This window comes from Rhineura floridana, chromosome 7 (assembly GCF_030035675.1).
Source record: "Rhineura floridana isolate rRhiFlo1 chromosome 7, rRhiFlo1.hap2, whole genome shotgun sequence".
Lineage (NCBI taxonomy): Eukaryota > Metazoa > Chordata > Lepidosauria > Squamata > Rhineuridae > Rhineura > Rhineura floridana.
This window is the reverse complement of record NC_084486.1, coordinates 139,669,923-139,687,898: the sequence shown is the minus strand read 5'-3', so window position 1 is coordinate 139,687,898 and position 17,976 is coordinate 139,669,923. Positions and strand designations below refer to the sequence as shown.

The 17,976-nt window shown below is 41.2% G+C and overlaps 2 protein-coding genes and 1 non-coding gene across 9 annotated transcripts in view; all 3 read right to left on the bottom strand.

Moving 5' to 3' along the window:
* MFN1 (mitofusin 1) overlaps nucleotides 1-6,339 on the bottom strand; it is a 34,405-nt gene extending 28,066 nt beyond the window's left edge. The window contains exons 1-3 of one of the 3 annotated variants that reach the window (XM_061637377.1): nucleotides 6,250-6,339; nucleotides 2,645-2,766; nucleotides 498-633 (exon numbers count right to left, since the gene is read on the bottom strand). In XM_061637377.1, the coding sequence (XP_061493361.1) occupies nucleotides 498-633; nucleotides 2,645-2,759 (251 nt within the window). In that variant the 5' untranslated portion in view covers nucleotides 2,760-2,766; nucleotides 6,250-6,339. The other 2 variants (XM_061637376.1, XM_061637379.1) reach the window with 2 other exon arrangements.
* Nucleotides 6,340-7,774: 1,435 nt separating this feature from the next.
* Nucleotides 7,775-7,846, bottom strand: TRNAP-UGG (transfer RNA proline (anticodon UGG)). Its single transcript has one exon. It is a non-coding gene; the product is annotated as a tRNA-Pro (tRNA).
* Nucleotides 7,847-12,580: 4,734 nt separating this feature from the next.
* ZNF639 (zinc finger protein 639) overlaps nucleotides 12,581-17,976 on the bottom strand; it is a 29,535-nt gene continuing 24,139 nt past the window's right edge. For 4 of the 5 annotated variants that reach the window (XM_061637371.1, XM_061637373.1, XM_061637372.1 and 1 more), the window contains exons 5-6: nucleotides 15,292-15,423; nucleotides 12,581-14,285 (exon numbers count right to left, since the gene is read on the bottom strand). In XM_061637371.1, coding sequence (XP_061493355.1) covers nucleotides 13,135-14,285; nucleotides 15,292-15,423 — 1,283 coding nt within the window. In that variant the 3' untranslated portion in view covers nucleotides 12,581-13,134. The remainder of the gene's footprint in view (nucleotides 14,286-15,291; nucleotides 15,424-17,976) is intronic. The other variant, XM_061637375.1, reaches the window with a different exon arrangement.

Here is a 17,976-nt window from a genome sequence, read left to right as displayed (position 1 = left end):
ACTAGGGCAACAGTGGAACTGATGCACTATGCTACCTTCTGCACAACTCTAAGGGACAGGAAACGTCCAGTGTTATTAGCTAATGGCCTGACTTTCCACCGTATTCCTCACAGAGAGGGGGGGGAAAAGAGGCCTCCCCCACAAAAAAAGCCACTCATTAAACAGCATTAAGATATATGTACGCTGTGAATCAAGAAGTTTAGAGCTAAAATGCCACCTTCATTATGATCTCAGTAGATGGCACCCACCATCTCCCAGCCTCATTCCCCTCATCAGCAATAAATGGTACTGATCCACCTTACAAGATAGTTATCTCAGCAGTCCCTAAAACACGTGGAAGAGTGCTACGTAAATGCGAAGTATCATCACCATCAGTGATTTTGCACCACTCATTTCTATGACACTTTGTCAAGAAACATTCCTGGTGAATTACGCCCAAAGGTGATCATCTCACACACCTTTGATTGATCCCCGAGAAGAGTCACTTAATCCCTTACCTGCCAAAAAAAGCAACTTTCATGTGTCTTCGTGCAAGTACTTCACCAATGATTGCCAACTTATTCTTGTATGCCTGTATTTCTGCCAATTCATCCTCGGTAGCTATATGTTCAAGCTCTGGATTTTTGTACGTTTCTGTCATCAAATGGGACAATTACATAATGACATAACAATAGGCTACTACCTACAGCAAGGGCTTTCTGAATCTAAATCAGTGCAACAAGAGATCAAGATCCAATGTTTCATCTCTCGTGTCGTCTTATCTCCCACGACTCATTGCCAGAAACCTGATGACCTGGAACAAAGGCTCCAGAGGTTAGCAGATTAATCTTGACCCACTAAACCGCAAACCTACATGTGATCATATGTAGCTGTAGCTCAATGGGAGAGTATCTGTTCTGAATACAGAAGCTCCCAATTCAATCCTTGACATCTCCAGCAAGGGCTGGAAACATCCAGTTTGAAACCCTGGAGAGCTGCTGCCGGTCAGCGTAGACAAGACTGAGATAAATGGTCTGGCTCGGTACAAGGCAGGTTCCTAGCGTCCTATGTCTTTCCACATCTACATACCGGTTCAGTCACGAACAGATGTTGCAAGCTAAGACTATTGGGGTTCCCCTGAAAAAACTCAAGCAGCCCCCACAAGGACCTAATTGCCCTGCCCCAGAACATCTGCTACTGCTCATCTCCCCTTCCTTATCGACACTTCCCAGCATCGTACTGAAATGGTAATGCCAGACATTAGTGTTCCTCTTTGCTCTCCCAGGACCATGATTTGCCTACACCCATGAATGGAGGAAGGCATTTACTCTTTGGCCATGGCTAACAAAACGAGCAAAAAAAAATTAAGGCATGTCAAGACGTTCCTTCTAGAAGATTGGGTCTGATTCTAGATTTCTTTTTCCCAATGGTGAAAACATTTTAGGGTTTCTGTTTCTATTTTGTATCGTTAAAAAACGTTCTGAGACCCAACTCTATTCCCTATTCATCTAATAAGCAGCAGAGGTCTTCTTCCAGTGGAGCTTAGACTGGAAGGCTCAAGGGTTCAGTCGGTTTGTGCCAACATTGAAAGCTCCCTGAGCATAGGGAATGCTTAGGATGTTTTAATTTATCAAACATTGTTCAAGGGTTTCAGCATTTGAATATGCCACCAAAGTCATCCTTGGTGCTCAGTTGCATACCCAAAGGCAACCCAGCCCTTCTGTGATATCAAGGTAGCTACCAATGGCAGTCAGAGGGGCTGCAAATCTGCTGCCCGCCCAGACCCAACAAAGCAGCTCAGCCAACTGAATCAAGTGAGGCAAAGCAGGCAGAGAAGTCATAAGCACATGAGAAAAGCCTGCTGGATTGGGCCAAAGTCCCATCTCGTCCAGCATTCTGTTCTCACAGTGGCCAACCAGGTGCCTATGAGAAGTCCACAAGCAGGACCCGAGTCCAACAGTGCTCTTCCCACTTGCGATTCCCAGCAACTGGCATTCAGAGGCATGCAGCCTCCAACAGTGGAGGCAGAATATAACCGTTGTAGGTAGTAGCCACTGATAGCCTTAACCTCCATTAAAGCCTAAACCCCTTTTAAAACGACCCCTGTTGATGGCCATCATTGCATCTGGTGGGAGCAAATTCAATAGTTTAAATCAGAGACAGACAAACAAGCTGGTCTACCTCCAAGCCCTTTCTGAGTTTTACCATGTATGCTGAACCCCACAAAATCATCTTTGTCAACCTCTTCTGTCCTAAACTCATCATGCTAACACTAATCTTGCCACCCTGTGTGTGTATGTACATATAATATATATATATATGTACATATATGTATGTATATGTATGTATGTATATATACACACATACATACACACACACACACCCAGGGCAGCAAGAATAGAATATATATATATATATATATATATATATATATATATATATATATATATACACACACACACACACTGCTGCACTCAAACCCAGACAGAAACAAAACCTAGGATGGACTAGCCAATGCCTAATCAAAGGTGCCACCATCAGATTACGGCAAAACATTGTTAGATACTTCCTAAACACTGCTGGGTGAGAGAAAGAATCATTCTCCGTGTTTTTGTGCTGCTCCAAAAATACCAATTTCCTGCCCTCCCCTCCAATTGAAACTAACCTTCAACAAAATGTGTTCCTTCAGTAACATAATCCAGAAGCTCTTCAAAAATGGCAGTAATCTTCTTCTTAGCCAGTACAAAGTGTTTCAGTGGGGAGGGATTAGTATCTGCCATTATGCAACTGAAAGAGCAAATCGTACAGAAGTTAACAGAAAGGGAAATTTAGCTCCCAACGCAAGCAAGTCAAAATATGTTCAGCCACCAAGGCAATACATTAATTGGATCGCCTGCAATTGGAGTTTTATTCCCCATCACTACACTTCCAGATATTCCCACAATGCTTTGCAGACATTCCAGACAGGAGCATCCAAGATGCCTTCTCCCAGCAGTCAGGGCAGACAGTGACAGCAGGAGAGACAACAGCTGAGAAAGATGACCCGCTGCTGCCTTTCTGTAGGAAATGCATTCACATATGCTTGTGTCAATTTATTGCAAGAATTTTAAACTACTAGGTACAGATCTTCATCCTCCAGATGTTGCTGAACTACAGCTCCCATCAGCCTTAGCAAGCATGACCAGGGATGATGAGTGTTTTAGTGCAGTAACACCTGGAAAGGTTCCCCACACCTGGTACAGTAGTTTAAGATGCCACAAGGATATCTGTACTGTAGATATCTGCAAATGTAACTGGACTTCCATACAGTAAATACCATTTCCAAGCCCAATTCACAGCACTAGTTTAGGCCTATACAGTTCTGTAATAATAATAATAATAATAATAATAATAAATAAATAAATAAATTTATTTTTGTTATCTGTCTCTCACCCGGAATGCGGGTCCCAAGGCAGATTACACAGATTTAAAAATACACAGCATACATAAAATCATACAGAAATTTAAAAATACAAAAACATACACAGAACCTTAAAAGCATCAGTATAATGGCGTAAGGCTCAGGACAGCATGGCATGTACAGCTCAGGACACCAATATCTTTTGAGATTTTATATATCTCCCAATATGAAGCTACTCAGACTCTTCCATCTTCATCTGTGGCCCTCTTCCAGGTATTCCCTCGAAGGGAGGTTCAGAGGGTGGTGACAAGGAAGAGGACCTTTTCAGTTGTGGCTCCCTGCTTGTAGACTGTTCTCCCCAGGGAGGTCTGCCTGGCAGCATCCTGTCAGCGCCAGCTAAAAACAGATCTCTTCTCCCAGACATTTGGAAGGTTATGATGATTTTGCTGTGTATTGGTTATATGTTTTGCTACTGTTTTATTAATTCTATTTAATGGGTTACTGTACAACTTTTATTGCAATGTATTGTTCATTTTTATTTTATATTAAGCTTCATGCTCTTAGAGTTTTGTAAGTCACCTGGAGGCAAGTCACCTTATGAGGCAAGAAACTAATAATTTAAATAATCATCACCTAGCACAGCTACTTTATTTGTTGCAGAGAAACCCAAACATCAAAGCAAATATGTCATTCACAATTAACAATGGTATGCCTGTATTTAAGCATTTTGAACTTTAGGGCCTTTTGTATCCATGTCAAGAAGTGTGAATCAATCCTGCCATAAAATATTTCAATAAGACAGCTCCAGAGTAAAGTAATTTCATGGCTAGTCTTTATAATCCTGGTGAGAGAAAAAACACTCAGTAGCTATTTACAGAATTATTCATTATTGTTAGATTAAGAAATAACACATAATATATTACTGCTGTGTTAGACTGTTCACTAAATTTAATAAAATCAGATAGAGAAATAGTAATATAATTTGCTGTTATATCTATCAAATAAAATAAATTCTACATAGTGAGAAATATCTATATCTTCCAACACATTTTTAATTCAAGATCTGAAAAGAGGGAACATATTAAATTGTCATTTTTCTCATTTATTCCTCCATTCAAATGCTAATTTCTTTACATTAGAAAAATCAGTACCATTTTCCTTCAATGAAGATTCACATAATATTCATACAAGGCATGATCTCTTGAAATTCCAAGTCTTAAAAAGTATCAATAGCCTTGAAGTGCTGAGTTTGAAGGATGTCAAACTCAGAGTGAAATTGACTAGTAATCAGACTAGCTTCTCCAGATAGACAGAAGCTTCTTCAGATAGGAAGGAAACCATTAGTAAACATGTAAACTGAACAGCATCCAATAATAATAGTTACACCCTACTGTGCCATACTGACCTAGAAAAACACTGGGTGTGTATCCCTTAGCTGCTGGCAATGTCAGCTCTATGCAATATAAGGCAAGTGCACTTTGCCAGGAATGGAGTATGCTGAAACGATGCCTGCCACATGTTGTTGGGCAATTATATTACCGTCTTGAAATCTACCAATACCCTGATTAAGTTGCCTCATTTAACTAGACTAAACTTTCTATTTTGCACAGTGGGCAAAACTCAAAGAGCAGAGAGCTCTGTGGCATCTTCACCAACAAGCATTTATTGGAACATAAGCTTTTATGGGCCGGGGACCACTTCCTCAGAAGTAGTATTCTCAATTGGCAGGTGTGCGTTTGTCCAAAGTGAGGCCAAAACCCCTGGCATTGGAAGATGTATCACATTAAGCAAATTGCTGCCCTGGGCTCCTACTAGAAAGGGTGGGATATAAATCTAGTAACAATAATCAATAAATGAAAATGATATTCAGTCAAAGAGTAAAAGATCCAACCAGAGGAGACATGGATCACTTCCAAACAGTAATGAACTGGCAAAGAAAGATAAAATGCTGTACACTAAGAGAGAGGAAGCCAATTCTAATTCCTACTAAGCCCTAATTTGATAGTGTCAAGTCTGCCTGTTAAATTGGAATTAGCAGCTTCACACTGGATTCTCCCTTTGAAACTTCACTGAATTTAGTTTTGAGAGTTGTTAAAGGCACCACCAGACTCAGCTGCTTTTGCTAAAAGAAAAACATATTTCCCCTCTGAAAGACTCAAAATAGTTGACAGGGCCCAATTTGATCCTGACTGAGCTGCAGTTCTTTCAAGCCAGGTTCTCTGCTGGGAGAACAATGTTTTCAGCTGACCTTTCTAAAAAAAGACTCCTAAGGAGAGATTTAAAAAGTGAAGAAGAAGAAGACTTAGCAGTTATGTCTAACCTGCTTTGCCAAAGGAAACACCTTTGGGTCTGACCCAACCTGACTACTGCATTGCCCCTTTTAATTCTCTGCTTCACCCACTGGAGAGGTGGTGTGACTTGTGGCATCCCCAACCACCCACGACAGTTAGCTGGTTCTGTAGGTAGATTATGACAGCTACTTTTTTATTTTTAAAGGAAAATAACTGAATGCAAACAACGTGCCAGGCGCTATCGGAAGACAGCAACAAGGACACAGCCAATGCCTGGAACTAAGTTCAATCTGGCATTGCATAACCCAGCTCAAAGCCCCCTCCAGCCTGCAGGAAGCACAAATACTCCCCCTCGCCGTCTGTACTCATATAATGGCCCCAACCCACCTGAGGTAAAAGGTCAAACACCCCCCCAAAGGTCAATTCCTCTCCCTTTACCTGGCAACGGTAGCAATGCTCGCAGGGCTCGTCCCCCTCCCGCTCTAAGCCTCGACGGTATCCTCCTCCACCACCCCTCGATCTCACCCAACCAAGAGAAGGCAAATCTCACTTCCGCCTCCTCCTTCCGCCTCCTCTTACCACCTTCCTCCCACCCTCCATGCGTTCCGCCATCGTTAATCGGGGCACTGTTCTCGACGTCCGGTTCTCCTTCTACGCATGCGCCAGGGCTAACCATCACCCCGCCCCCCCCCGCTTCTTCTCCACAGGCGTTAGGAACGGCTTTAGTTTTGTCTCTATGCCCGCTCCTCGCGTAGAGATAGAGGGCAGAAGAGGTATCCCAGACAGACACACGCTCTTCACTTCAGGTTGTCATTTGACTCCCGCCGTAGGCAGGAGTAATTAAGACACTAGGGATATTAAACACTATCAGTAAAGGTCAGCCTCCGTGCAACCGCATATTTGCTGGGAAGTACAAGTACATCATTTGAAATGTGGTGTTGGAGGAGAGCTTTGCGGATACCATGGACTGCGAAAAAGACAAATAATTGGGTTTTAGAACAAATTAAACCAGAACTATCACTAGAAGCTAAAATGATGAAACTGAGGTTATCATATTTTGGACCCATAGTGAGAAGACATGAGTCACTAGAAAAGACCATAATGCTGGGAAAAACAGAAGGGAGGAGAAAAAGAGGAAGGCCAAACAAGAGATGGATTGATTCCATAAAGGAAGCCACAGACCTGAACTTACAAGATCTGAACAGGGTGGTTTGTAACAGATGCTCTTGGAGGTCGCTGATTCATAGGGTCGCCATAAGTCATAATCGACTTGAAGGCATATAACAACAACAAAAAGTACAAGAGAGGGTCTTCTTGCAGGGGTGTAGTCATCCAGGGTCTCAGAGGGTCTTTGACCCACAGATTATTTCCAATTAAGTATACGTTTTGGAGTGTATTTTCAGTCTAGTTGAATCCTTAATGCACCTACTTGGGAGTAAGCACCACACTGGGACTTACTTTTGAGTAAATATGCATGACGTCCTGTGGCTGATCCATGTCTCTTTAGGCTGCAGCCCTATACCCAATTGAGAGTAAGCCACATTGAAGTCTATGGGATTTACTTCTGGGCAGACATATATAGAGTGGACAGTTAGCCAGATACAAGGTGGGGGTGTAATGCAGAATGAACGAGCAATCCTAACCCATTTCTTTGCGTTGGTTGCCTCTCACATTCAAATGGAAACTAGAGATATTACTATAGTTTCGAGTCTGTGGGTACTTCTGGATGGGTGCTCCCCATGCATGCCAAATCTCGATGAACTCTGCTTTTGCTAAGAAGATGTCTTTGAATGGATGGGCTATGGAAGGAGAGACCCCCACCTTCATTGGCTGGGTGTGAGGCATGGTGTGAGGCAGCTTGTCTTGCAGCTGATTTGCTCTCTGAGAATCCCCAAACCCTAATGGGTGAACAAGATCTGTTGGAGTGTTAATGCTGTGTGCATGTTCTGTCTCATGCTCAGCCTGTATATATGTTTAAATAAAATCATAGGAAGCTGCCTTATCCTGTCAGACCATTGGTCTATCCAGCTCAGTGTTGTCACTCTACATTGATTGGCAGTGGCTTTCAAGGTACTGAGAGAGGGGTCTTGCTGCCCAGTCTACCTGGATGTGCCAGGGATTGCACCTGGGACCTTCTGCATCCAAAACAGATGCTCTACCACTGAACTACACACCTTCCTCATCTCATGCCTCAGCCTGTATATATGTGTAAACAAAGCAGTCACTCTCAAAAACACAAGTCTCCAGTGACCTTCTTTCCAAGAAAATCATACCTAAATTACGCTCTGCGACCCTTGAGATCTCTTACTGCTTGGAAATTAGTGCACTTAGCATTATTTAACCAAAAAGGAAATCAGTGATAACTAGCCAATGGAGGAAAATATTTGCATATCATTATATCTGTATGGTGCTTTTTCAAGTGTTCAAATAATCTGGCACACATTATCCAGTTATAATCCTTTCAGGAGCCCAATACAGTAAAAAGCAAATATAGGCATGTTGGCCCATAAAAAAAAAAATCTGTAGTATGACAATGTCTCCATTAAGCCAACCAAATTGTTTGTAAGCTTCTCAGTTCTCTTGCATTCTTCATCAGGCTGGATGGTAAGCAAAGCAGCAGGGGAGGTGGAGAGGGAACAAGCTGTCTTGGAACCATAAAGTCTGCATTGATATAACTCTTAAATCTGACATCATCAATAGCAACATTCAAAAGCCGGTTGAGGGAACAATTCAACCTCCCAGATACTCATAAATGACCTTAGAGTGGCCAACCTAGAGCAAAGGAACTTCAGAGGGAGACTGCAACATGAAACCACTGAATTAGAGTAAGTTCAGTGCTATCACCTGTGGACTGAACCAACACAAGTATGTGTTAATTGGCTTACCAATGTCAGGATGTCTGTGCTATCAATAATTGTTTTGTGCATTATCACTGTTGATTATATAATTCTCACCGGTAATTTAAAAAACAGTTTATATTTTGGTCCATAACAAAAGGAACAAAAACAACAAAGATGTACATATTTTTGCTTAAATTATTAATTCACTGTACGGTCTCCATGATAATCGCAATACTTTGCATAACGAGTATTTTTTTAAAATCAAGTATAGTATTTTTTTGTTTCTCCTTATCCCGACAGGTCTCTCTGAAGAGTTCCACAAACAGCTGGACCTTTGGAACGACTAGGATTATCTTTTTGTCCATTGAACAAATCCATACCATTTATACCTTTTTTTCTGCCCAAGGCAGCCATTCTGTATCAACAACCAGAGCCCTTTTATCAAGATATGAGTACTCGTTCCTCATTTTTACAAAAAGAAAGAATAAAAAGAGAGGGAACTTATTATCACTGTCTACTTTTCTGCATTCTATTTCCCTCTGACAATACTGGTTACAATTCCACCCTTCTCTAATTGTGTGTGTGCATACAAAAATACACCACCACCCGGGTAACTCAGGATGACCCTTCCTGCATCAGACGTGTAGTCCACAAAAGCTTGTGTCATAATAAATATGTTTACCTTTAAGGCCTTAGTTTGGCTGCAAGTGACTAACGTTACTACTCTTCTTCAGTTGAAGCGAGGGAAGAGGTAGATTTAACAGACGCTCTTAGATCCTATAGATTTCAGGTTATGGCTCTTGATCTGGACATAAAACAACACACAGTGGCAGATTGCACGTGTTTCAAAATACAGAATCAAGCAGTTCTCTATGCTGGTCTCCAGCCTTAACTGAAGCACACAAGTTCCTGGTGAAGAACAGTAAGGAGAAACGTGGCAATTTTCACACTAGCAAAGCCAGAGATTAATTTTAGATAATGTACATGACTAGTTAAGTCAGTATTACTACCCCCGACATTGCAGATGGGGAATGGGTGGGGTTTAGGTTGAGAGAGGGGTTTGTCTATGGCTATCTAATAGGGCTTTATTATTTGCATTTATTTCATAGAATCATAGAATAGTAGAGTTGGAAGGGGCCTATAAGGCCATTGAGTCCAACCCCCTGCTCAGTGCAGGAATCCAACTTAAAGCATACCCAACAAGAGGCTGTCCAGCTGCCTCTTGAAGGCCTCCAGTGTTGGAGAGCCCACCACCTCCCTAGGTCATTGGTTCCATTGTTGTACCGCTCTAACAGTTAGGAAGTTTATCCTGATGTTCAGTCGAAATCTAGCTTCCTGTAACTTGAACCCATTATTCTGTGTCTGAGATGATTGAGAAGAGATCCTGGCCTTCCTCTGTGTGGCAACCACTCAAGTACCTTCATATCTCCAAGTCTTCTCTTCTCAAGGTTAAATATGCCCAGCTTATCACACTGATTTTCCACCCTTCCTCCCAGAGGAGCCGAGTAGCAAACACACAAATTATAAAACATTTAAAACATGTAAAAACAGATGCAGGCTGGGAAAGATCTCTACTTAAAAGGCTTATTGGTAGAGACAAGATTCCTGATTCGTATGTAGCTCCGTCATAAGGCTGCAGCCCTATACACACTTTACTTGGAAGTGAGTCCCATTGATCTCAGTAGGACTTCTGTGTGCACATGCTTAAGATTCCATGATTAGCTACTACTGCATACCAGAATAGGTGTTAACAGTGCAATGCAATGCATGCCTACGGAGAAGTAAGTCCTACTGAGTTTAATGGGACTAACTCCCACATTAAGTCTGTATTTTCTTATAGAGTATCTTCCTTGTTTATCCTTTAAAAAGACAGAGCAGCTAAGACCCAAGAAACTTCAAATGTTGCATTTTACTAGATAGGACTAATCAAGACAGTAAGGGTGGGCTGCTATATACATTTACTCCCTTTAACTCAATGGAATTTACTTCTGCAGAGATATATATAGGATTGCATTGTTAGGATAGGAAACAGCTGAGCAGAACAGAATTAATCTTTCCTGCCCAGTGGCAACTGTGCCACTTGGAAGCTTGCTATCCTACCACTGCTGTTGGCACAACAAAAGCACAATTAGTATCAATTTATATATTATAGTTCAGGCATATCAAATATTTATAGGCCATGTATTTCATCTGAATTATTTAAGTTGATACAAAATTCACAGCAATTCCCATGGGAAATCATGGTGCTTTCATAAGTCTTATCACAGTGGGCCCAGAATGCCTTCAGGTTTAGATTGCACTTTAATGGTCTATGGTCCCAAAGAGGAGGAAACACTTTCTCTACTTTCAGAAAGTAATTCTGTTAAGAATCTCATTAAAAGCAAACACACAAAAATAGCCGATTTCTCACATGCATGCATACCCATTATTTCACCCAAGACTGGTGTGAAATGGTCCCTACATTGATGACTAAAACAAGCCATGAAGAATTTAGTTCAACCTGCTTTCAACTGATAGGTTGTTCCTTTTCTGCTGCCTTTTAAGGTGTTATTTTTGCTGTTGGCTTTTTCACCTGCATTTTCTAAAGTCTGCTGCTACTACTTTATCTGCTACTGTGATGATTTTTAGATGCTGCATCCAATGTTAGTCATACTCAGAAAAGACCCATTGAAATGAAACAACATGACTAACTCGTATCTATTAATTTCAATGGGTCTACCCTGAGTAGAATTTAGTTGGATACAACACTATGTTTTTATGATGTTGTGAGTTGTAAAGTTCTATATTGTTTTTAACACGGTGGGACCTGCCTTGAGGGACAACTCTGGAAGACGTGTCTGTAGATGTGTAATCAAATTTGAGTCTTGTCATTGAAATTAAGCTTGGAGAACTTTGTTTCTTGGGCCATTATATTTTATGGCTAAAATGTTTTGTGGCTAGGCATGATTCACCTGAACTGTTCGCTCAACAATCTGTTGTCTATATAGCCAAGATTTCCATTCTGAAGAAAGGTCCTTGCACCATGTAAAAGCTTGCAAATTAGAAAGTCAGTTAAATAAAAAAGGTAGGTTCTTTAATCCCTTTTCTCAGTTTAGGGCCATAATTTTAGCAAGATAAAAGAACAAACAAGTATTCTGAACCACAGATTAAAAATGTTAATAAAATGATGTATTTCCATGTTTAGTTTCTATCTTAAACTAGAGAGCCTGTTCTCCTCCCTCATTTTGTCTTGTCTTGACATACTTTGCACTTCACAATCAAACCAGAGTGCCATCTGTACACACTCTTGAAAGATCAAGACAATTTTTTATATTTAAGCCAGCAATTCTGTGCATATTCATCTGGGAGTAAGCCTTATTAAACACAGTATGATGTGTCTAAAAAAACATACACAGAATTGCAGTGAACATCAGAAATATTACTTGCATCTTCTCATGTTATTTAAGGCTTATAAACTGAGATTTAAGCTGATGTAAAGTTTCTTTTTAAAAGTACAAGGTCAGTGCATTCTAGCTTTGGACATCTTTGTTCTTGTACAGAACGAACCTCCTGATAATATGGTAACTGCAGGAGGCCCTCACCTGCAGAGTGCAGTGATCGACTGGGTATGCAAGGGATAAGAAGGTCTTTCAGGTATCCTGGTCCTGAGCTGTATAGGGCTTTGTACACCAAGACTAGAACCTTGAACTTGGCCCTGTAGCAAATGGGCAGCCAGTGCAATTCTTTCAGCAGCAAAGTGACATGTTGGCGATACCCGGCCCAGTGAGCAGTCTCGCAGCCATATTTTGCACCAGCAAACAAACATTTCCCAATGTAAAACCAATGTCATTTTACGATAATTGATTTTGAGTTTCAGGGTTTCAAAATAAAGTATCATACAGAACGAAACTACAATGTACCATTTGTAATTCAGTAACATGAGAACATTGATCAGGGGTCTGATTACATTTGCAAGGCACTGTATAACAGTGGCATTTTAGTGGTGCACCATACGAGCCTTTAGCATTGGAGACAAAATACCTCATACATCTGTGTACCTGTTGCTTAATTATAATAATAATATGAAAACAAATGACATACATATTTATCTGTATATTTTTATTTCCTTCCATGGGTACAAAACATGCTATGTTGTCTTCAGATGTCAACTGTACATGCTATTGTGCATTAACAGGTTCACTGACACACACAACTGTCCCCTCTCTTCCCAACTCAACAGTTGTTTATACTGATGTCCTTATCTTCCACATGCAGAAACTCTGAAGTCAGGATGTCCAAAAATGCACAGAGATGAAATAATCCTTTGCACTGCGTACAAATGCACTGAACTTCCCCTTAACGTCTGTGCAGTGCGTGTAAAGCTGGTGAGATTCAGGTCTGTAGGCAGCTTACACTATCACTCATGATATCACAGCGCCATCAGTGCAAAGCACTGGGTTCCAGTTTTACAGGGTTAACTACTGAACATAGGTAAGGCTATATTCTAATTGTGTGGCTGTGGCTAAAGTGACCCTCTCCTAGTGACGTAAGGGAAGATTCATTCGTAGTTTTATCTATGGGTAGAATATGTGGGAAATATGTTTCAAATTATATTTTTCTTAGACAGAGAAAAAAATCCACACAATCAAGCAGTTTCGTGAACCTGAAGATGACTTAAAAGGTCTTTTTCACTGCCAAACCTCATCAAGCAATCGGTGCACTTGTGAGGCAATTCAGCTGAATGCCGGAAGTCCAAGTGAATTTTGAGGTCTCCAATCTGCCCTGTCGAATATTCGCAATATTGACACAAATAAATCCCTTCAGACATGTGTGTATTCAAATGTTTGCAATATTCTAGCATGCCTGAAAAGCCCTTCCCACAGTCGTCACAAACATGGGGGAATATTTTGGTGTGCTCAATTGCCACATGCCGGTTGACATTGGTATGAAGCCTGCTGCGGAAACCACACACTTGGCACACAAAGAAGTTCTTGCACTTGTCAAAGCTGATTTTGTTGACCAGGCTGTACTGGCCTTGCTGCTGCCTGCTGTGGTAGCTGTCACTCAGCTCTATCAGCCGGCCTGCATGCTCGTTCACCACGTGGCTGTGCAAGTCCTCCGGGTCGCTAGTCTCATGTTCACAAAACTGGCACAGGTACTGCTCATCACAGCTGTGCTCTTGGAAATGAAGGTACAGCTCACTGCTAGAGGAGAACTGGACATCGCATTGCTCACACCAGTAAAGGTGATCGATGAAGTGCGTGTCTGCTATGTGCTGGCTCAAGTTCTCATACATTACTGTTTTGTAATCACAGTATTTGCAAATGTAAGGATCTTCCTCGTGAATTTTTAAGTGTTCAATAAGCACTTTTTTGGAAGAAAAGCTCTCCTTACACACCCGGCAGATGTTGCCCTCAGGACACGTCTTATGCTTCAGAACAAGATGCTGCTTTAAATCCGAAAAGTACTTGCTGTTAAATGCACATCGTTCGCATTTGTATAGGCCGCTGCTGTTGGCCCGCAGCAGAGGCCATTTTGGCTGAATGGTGACATTCAAAGGAGAGTTTTTCTCAAGCCCTTTGCAGCTTTCAACTAGGATTTCCTCAGCATCCTCTGCTTCAAGCTTCTCTGGGGAAATGGTCTGAGTTTCTATGTCATGAACTTCAACAGCCTGGACTTCAGTAGTAGAAATTTCTACAGTTTGAATATCCAGTGGTTTCTCCTCTTCAGTTAAACTGTCACTGAAGATAGGTGACTCGCATGTGTCTTTAAAAATCCCATTATTGGCAGGTTTATCTATGAAAAGGGGATAAAAACATAAGCAAGATGACAATTAGGAGTCACAGATCCTGGTAGGTTTTTTGTTTGGCCATTTTAATTTGGCTGACAAAAATTATCACAGTAGGGAAGTGTTAGCTTTGTACTAGACCAATCCTAGTTCAAATCCTCCTCGACTTGTCATCGGTACATAGGGAAAGACTGGCCTAAATCACAGGCATGATTTAAGGATAAGCAACAGGAATGCTGGAGCTATGTACTGTAGGATCCAGTGGGGTGTAGTGGTTAGAGTGCAGGACTAGGACCTGGGAGACAAAAGTTCGAATCCCCACTCAGACATGAAGCTTGCTGGATGACCTTGGGCCAGTCATGGTCTCTCAGCCTAACCTACCTCACAGGGTTGTGGTGAGGAAAAAATGGAGAGACAGAACCATGTATGCTACCTTGAGCTCCTTGGAGGAAAGGTGGGATATAGATATAATAATAAATATAAAATAAATACATATTTGCATGCTAAGCATACTACGTTACAATGAAAACTAGCAGCATGCATTGCCCAATATGAAAAGTCTCTTGGTTCATAAAAGCTGCAATTCTATGCACGCCTATTTGAAAGTAAGCCTCACTGAACGCAGCTGGTCTTGCTTCCAAGTAATCCTACAGAGCTTTACATTTTTATCCCTCCATTTCCCCTAGGCAATATACAGTCTCTCATCTAATCCCTCAAAGTCCAATTTATTCTCAAAATAACCCCTTGAAGTAGGTTAGACTGAGAAACTGACCAAGGTCACCCACTGAGGTTTGTGGCTGAACCTGGACCCCCTGATCTAACTCTAACACTAAACCACTAGACCACACTGGCTCTCAGGCTGTAAGAGTTTTAACTTTCAGTAAGGGTCCTTATTAGTGACATCTGTTACAAGTGGTTTTGCTTTTTCTTACATATTCAACATTGAGAAGAGGGAAATGTCACATAATTAGACCCCAGACATAGCCAACTTTAGCATAACCGTCTTTCATTTACCTTTCTTTTTAAGATCCATGAAGTGTGACCCCATGACATTAGGTTGGGCCCCACTCCACTGAGATGTCCCAGCATGCATTGGGCTGCCATCCTCATCAGTATCTGTGGTGTGTGCTGCAGTATGCAATCTACCTGTTGAGAAACGGGATGTTTTGGTGTTCTTGTCCTAACTCATTCACATATTTTCAGCCCTATGCTGTATAATGTATATTTTGGAACTTATTTCAGAGGAACATATGAAGCTGCTTTATACTGCATCAGACCCACTGGTCCACCTCACTCAATACTGTCTAATATTGTCTATTATCCAGGGTTCAGGCAGGGAGCCTCGCCCAGCTCTATCTGGAGATGCCGGGAATTGAACCTGTGACCTTCTGCACGCACGGCAGATACTCTACCACTGAGCTAAAGCCCTTCCTCATACCCTATCCAAAAAGAGTGAGTAGTGCAATGTTATTTTAAAATAATGAGTAGTATCATCTTGCTTTTTTCTCCTATGTAAAGAAACAAATGGAGCATGTTAAAAGGCTAAAATGCTTTCTCTGTGTTTTGTACATCAACAGTATGATTCGCTAGAAGATTTTTCAAAGAAAATCATACACAAAACTATCCTACCCCTCCTTGCCAAATATAAATGGGTATGTTACAATCTTTCCACTCTTCTCAGTTAAAAAAAGAACTTCCCATAGTAAGAAGACTCAACAGCAGTGTTCACCAACACCTATTTTATGGTACCTTGCATTATGTTGGAATAAAAGTGCATGTGCTAAATTGGTTGTTTTGTTTCTGAGACATGTGAAGTCAACATAATACTTTAAATCACAGATGGAGAATCTGCGGACGTCCAGATGTTGTGGGACTCCAACTCCCATCAGCCTTAGCCAGCATGGCCCAACAGCCAAGAACGAAAAATGTAGCCCAGCAACATCTGAAGGACATCAGATTCCCCATTCCCACTTTTTAACAGATCGTATATTCTAAAGCAATTTAAAATTATTGCAGTATTTGTTGTGATCCTACTATACTCAGTTTCAAGCTTAAATGTAACCAAGCAGCAGACATTCCACCAGCTGCAAAGAGACTGAAAAGAGGGTTATTCATTGCCTCTGCTGAGAGACCAGGTGCCTTTGATACTTGCTCAGCTGTCATCTACAGCAGCAGATATTCCATCAGGCTTCTTAAACTGTTTCCACCCAGCTAAATGTTGTTATAAGAACTATAACTTTAAGAACTGGTGCCTGAGCTTGCTCCCTGCCCCCCCTTCCATCCCCTTTTCCTTGTGTGTGTTGTCTTTTAGATTATAAGCTTGAGGACAGGGATTGTCTTACTACTGATTTCTATAAGCCTCTTTGGGAGCCTTTTTACATTAAAAGATGGATAAAAATGCTGTAATAAATAAGGATAATTCACGTTATGCTTAAAGAACACATGTAATGTTTCAGACCTGTTCTAAGTATAAATTGCAATGAAAACTGTTATTATGAAGTATCCAAAACCCCAAAATACCTGTTGATCAACTCTTCAAAATCATCATAAAATGGTGTGAAAACATAGTTATATGTAGTTAATTCAACATAGCTGCTGCTTAAAGTCAACAAACTAAAAAGCAATCCTTACTAGGGAATAGGTTCCAGTGGACACAGTGGACTTACTTATGAGTAAAACTGCATCAGACTTCATTAGGGTTGCTAGGTTCATGGCCTGAGACTGATCCTGTATCTTTAGGAGAAGAGAAAGTCAGCCAAGTGCAGGTGTTTTTGCAACACTGTAATGAGAAAAACCACAAGGTGGAATTCTCCCTTCCCCCTGCACAACTTTTAAAGATACAGAAGACCTCTTGGAGGCTGGGCCTGGCAACCAAGAGGTCTTCTGTATCTTTAAAAATTGTGCAAGGGGAAGGGAGAATTGCACCTTGTGGTTTTTCCCATTACAGAGTTGCAAGAACACCTGCACTTGGCTGACTTTCTCTTCCCCTAAAGATACAGGATCAGTCTCAGGCCATGAACCTGGCAACCCTAGACTGCATTGTAGATCTACCTGAGCAATATTGTACATACACTTGCATGTTTATTCAAAAGTCCCAGTATGTTCCCAGATATGTTTGCACAGGATTGCAGCCTTCAGTACCTTTATCTTTAACAAGATTTAAAGATAAATAACTTATACAATTTGGCTCTGGTATCCATACGTTTGGAGCTGGTGCTGGGGTTTGCATTGCTGATCCTCTTTTACTGAAGAGAAACCTTTACAATAGCACCTTCCCAATATATACTGCTGCCCAAACCAAGATGACTGACAGATTTTTCCAAAATGTTTCCCTTGCTTTAAATAAAGTTATCTCATTTTGTGTTTTTAAAGCTGCAAACCGAATTAACTGACCATTTAACAGAGCAAGCCAATGCATGTTGGCCACAGTGACACATGCATTGGTGATATCGAGGCTTGTTTATTGTAATATGCTCTACATGGGGTTGCCTTTGAAAACAGTTTGGAAATTGCAGTTGGTTTAAAATGCGGCAGCCAGAATGTTAACTGGATTGTGGAGTGGGGATCATATCACCCCAGTGTTTTATTGACTTCACTGGCTCCCATTGTGTTTCCAGGCCCAATTCAAAGTGCCGGTTTTGACCTCTAAAACCCTAACTGGCCTTGCACAAAGGACCCAAGGAAAGAAGATATAACAGG